General features: G+C 60.9%; 1 protein-coding gene across 3 annotated transcripts in view; it reads right to left on the bottom strand.

Annotated features, from left to right (window-relative positions):
* Positions 1-3369, bottom strand: part of DPP9 (dipeptidyl peptidase 9) — a 38865-nt gene that overhangs the window by 20989 nt on the left and 14507 nt on the right. For all 3 annotated transcript variants that reach the window (XM_045300091.1, XM_004714357.2, XM_045300090.1), the window contains 3 exons: positions 1162-1335; positions 614-782; positions 95-208 (listed from right to left, as the gene is read on the bottom strand). In XM_045300091.1, coding sequence (XP_045156026.1) covers positions 95-208; positions 614-782; positions 1162-1335 — 457 coding nt within the window. The remainder of the gene's footprint in view (positions 1-94; positions 209-613; positions 783-1161; positions 1336-3369) is intronic.

Here is a 3369-nt window from a genome sequence, read left to right on the forward strand (position 1 = left end):
TTGTGATCAATTTTCCTGGGAACCCAAAATTTGCCAAAAAAACCAAACCAACCAAAGTCTTGCCATTAAAGACAGAGAGGAGAAAAAGGCTTACCTTCCCAGGAGGCTGTGGGGCACCACCAGTACCCAGTGAACCGGTCGAATTCCTCTTGGATGACAAAAGTGGCCACCCCGGCCGACTTGGGGTCATCGAGGACATTGGAGAGACCTGCAGGGAAGCGGTAGCCTGGCCACTGGGAGGCCTTGGTGGCGCGGCTGCTCCCGAGGAGCAGAGCAGCCCAGGCCCCGCACCGCAGCAGCACTGTGGGCAGAGGGCAGCAGAGGGCTCTTGGGCCACTCCAGGACCAGACGCAGTGGCTGGGGGTTGGCATCAGCCCAACAGCTCTGACGAGCGGAATTAGGAGCCCTCCAGGAGGGACCCCAGATGAAGCTCAGCACCCTGGACCTTCTCCACAGGGACAGGGGACCAGCAGCTGGCCACAACAGCTATGAGGGTCTGGGGTGCCACCAGGGGTCCCCCTGGGGGCCGGGAGGGGACAGGCGGGGAAGAACAAGGTCAGGGAAGGAGGGAGCCTGGATGAGTGTTGGCGGGGTGGGGCTGAGGGGCCCTCACCTCTGTGGCAGAAGGTCAGGCGCCTCTCCTCGCCAGTGTCCAGGTTGGCTACCCACAGGTCGTTGTTGTTGATGAAGGAGAAAAAGGCGGGGTCCGCCGGGCAGATTTTGGGGTCCATCCGGGGACCTGAACACTGGGTCTTGATCTCCAGGGGCTTCATGGGGGACACCTGAGGGCAGAGGCCAGTCAGGGGGGTACCCGCCCACCTGCTCCCTACCAAGGAGCACAAGTGGCACCCAGGGACTCATGATGACCCTGTCCCCTCCCCAGGAAGCTGTCTTTGATGCCCTCCTTCCCCCACAACCCTTGCCTCTTCCCCCGAAGCCAGTCCACCCACCCTCCCACCCCTGTCAGGTTCACATAAAGCTAGGACCCATCCCCGGCTCCCATCCAGGCCCACCATAAAGCCACCGGACCTTGCATCCTCGCCCCACCACCATGAAGCTGTCCCACCCGACTGTGATGCTATGCTGGCCGTGTCACCGTCTACGAAGCTGTCCTGCCCCCGAGCCCCTCACCACGATGCCATGCTGGGCCCGGCCCCTCACCATGAAGCCGTCTCGGCCCCCGTCTCGGCAGTGGAAGAGGCTGTTGCAGGCCTGGAAGAGGAAGAGGCCGCTCTCGCTGTGGAAGTCGTACGAGGTGATGCCGAAGACTCCCAGCCGCTTCCGCTCACGCAGGAGCTCCTCCTCCCGAGAGTAGACGCCGTGGTGGGGCGTGGCCTGGGGGGGGCACAGGGGGCACGGCTTGCACCACATGGACTGTGGGGGAGACTCTCAGGTGCACATGAGGTGTGGCCTAGTGATACACAGGGCACAGGGGGCAGCTAGCCTCCCATCTACCCACCTGCCCACCTATCCCTTGGGAGTTCTAGCCTCCACCAGGTGCGCCAGGGCTATCCTAACTGGGGACAGCTGACCCCAGACTGTGCTGGGACCCCAGGGTGGGCCCTGAGGTGTCCCAGACATGAAGGCCCTACGTTGAGGCCCTACGTTGCCCTCAGATCCATTCCAACCCGCATGCCCCATGTGGCAGGGTCCCTATGACTTGTAGGGACTAAGGTGGTCAGGTGTTTCTCCCACAGAGCTGCTGGGCGGGTCAACACTGCCCGTCTGCCGAGCTCGTACCTGAGCAGGGGGCAAGTCAGCTTGCTCTCTCGGTGGACTCGCTCCCGGGCTGAAGTGGCTCCTGGGGCAGCGTCCCTGCCCCTCAGAACACAGTGACGCTCAGGCTTCTGGACCACCACCTGGCCTTCCATAGGCCCCCTACCAAGAGCTCTACCTCTGAACCCACCCAAGACCACCACACACTGGCGTTCCGTGAAGTAGAGACTCCTCACTGCCCCCAACACCCTGCCTTAGGGGAACGGGCAGGCACACGGCTGGGTGTGCCCATTGCTGCCTGAAGGACAGTTCTGGGAACACGGCGGAAGGTCCACGAGAAGACATTGGAACACTTCAAACAGCTGAACCCAAACCCAAGTCAACCCCGTGGTGACCAAAGGGTTGGGGACCCCTGGGGGCTGGAGCAACTGAGGGTGGGGTCAGGGAGGGTGCTCTGAGTCCTGTAGTCCAATCCCAGAAATAAGCCGAGAGAAGTGGCCGGTGGCCGGCTCCCAAGACCATAGACAGACCCTGGTTACAGGGTGAGTGACTGTGGGGCAGAACTCCAATGGCTACAGATTCCGGGTTTACCAGACCCACTGAGACTGGGGGGACTGCTGGGCCTCTCGCTCTGACGTACTCTTTAACCCAAACCACTAGCTGCAGTCCCCTCTAAACCAGACAGCAGTCTCACTTGATGAAAACCTTCCCCCTGGGGTGCTGAGGGCTGTGAGGAGAGCATAGACCGTCAGCGGTGCGTGCCGTCCGTCCATCCCAACTCAGGGAGAGCCCAGGGCCACAGGGGACCACCCCCACCCCCCCACCGCCCCAGGGAGCAGACTGCCAGGACCCTGTCACAGGGCCACTGGGAGGGTGTGAACCAGGGACCTTACCGTTAGCCGCCCAGCACTTAACCACTGTGCCACCAGGGCACAGACCTATGAAAGACCAACATGACAACAGCACCCCTGACCAAGAGACAAGAAGGGTGTTTGTTTTGCAGGGGGGTGTAAGGTGGAGAGAGAGCAGTGAGTCTGTTACAGGGAAACAACTGACACAGAAAAAGGCCTATGGGACTAGTCACGAGGTCACCAGTTCAAACCCAGCTGGTCCACGGGAGAAGGGACCCACAGGGACTGTTCCCCTACAGGGTCGCTACGGGTTGGCATGGATCTGATGGCACGGAGTTGGGTTTGTCTGTCTGTCTGATCTTGCTTTGTCTTCTGTGGCTGGAAGGCACCGGTTTGGGGACCTCCTGTGATGGACGTTGGCGGCCACGAGGAAAGCACAGGCCACTTCGGAGTGCTAGAGAGCGATGCGGTCTCTCTGACGGATGACTGCGGTGCACCCGGACCAGCCGTGGCATTTCTGATTGCTTCCTGTGCGCGTGACGCTGGACGCAGCATACGTGAGGCCAAGGAAGCAGCCGTGCACTTGAAACGTGGTGCTGGGGAAGAACACTGACGACAGACACCATGGGCCGGCGGGAGGACCAGCAAGCCTCTCTTGGGAGAAGTCTAAAAGGCAGGACTTGGTCCTATGACACACTTCGGACACACGTCCCTGGAGAAGGACGTCACGTGAGGTAGTTAGTTTATTGTGCCAACCTGGCCGATAAACACATGTGGGATTAATTGAAGGGTGGAGAGATAA

This window comes from Echinops telfairi, unplaced genomic scaffold (assembly GCF_000313985.2).
Source record: "Echinops telfairi isolate 266 unplaced genomic scaffold, ASM31398v2 ScPeMD7_7459;HRSCAF=8497, whole genome shotgun sequence".
Classification (NCBI taxonomy): Eukaryota; Metazoa; Chordata; class Mammalia; order Afrosoricida; family Tenrecidae; genus Echinops; species Echinops telfairi.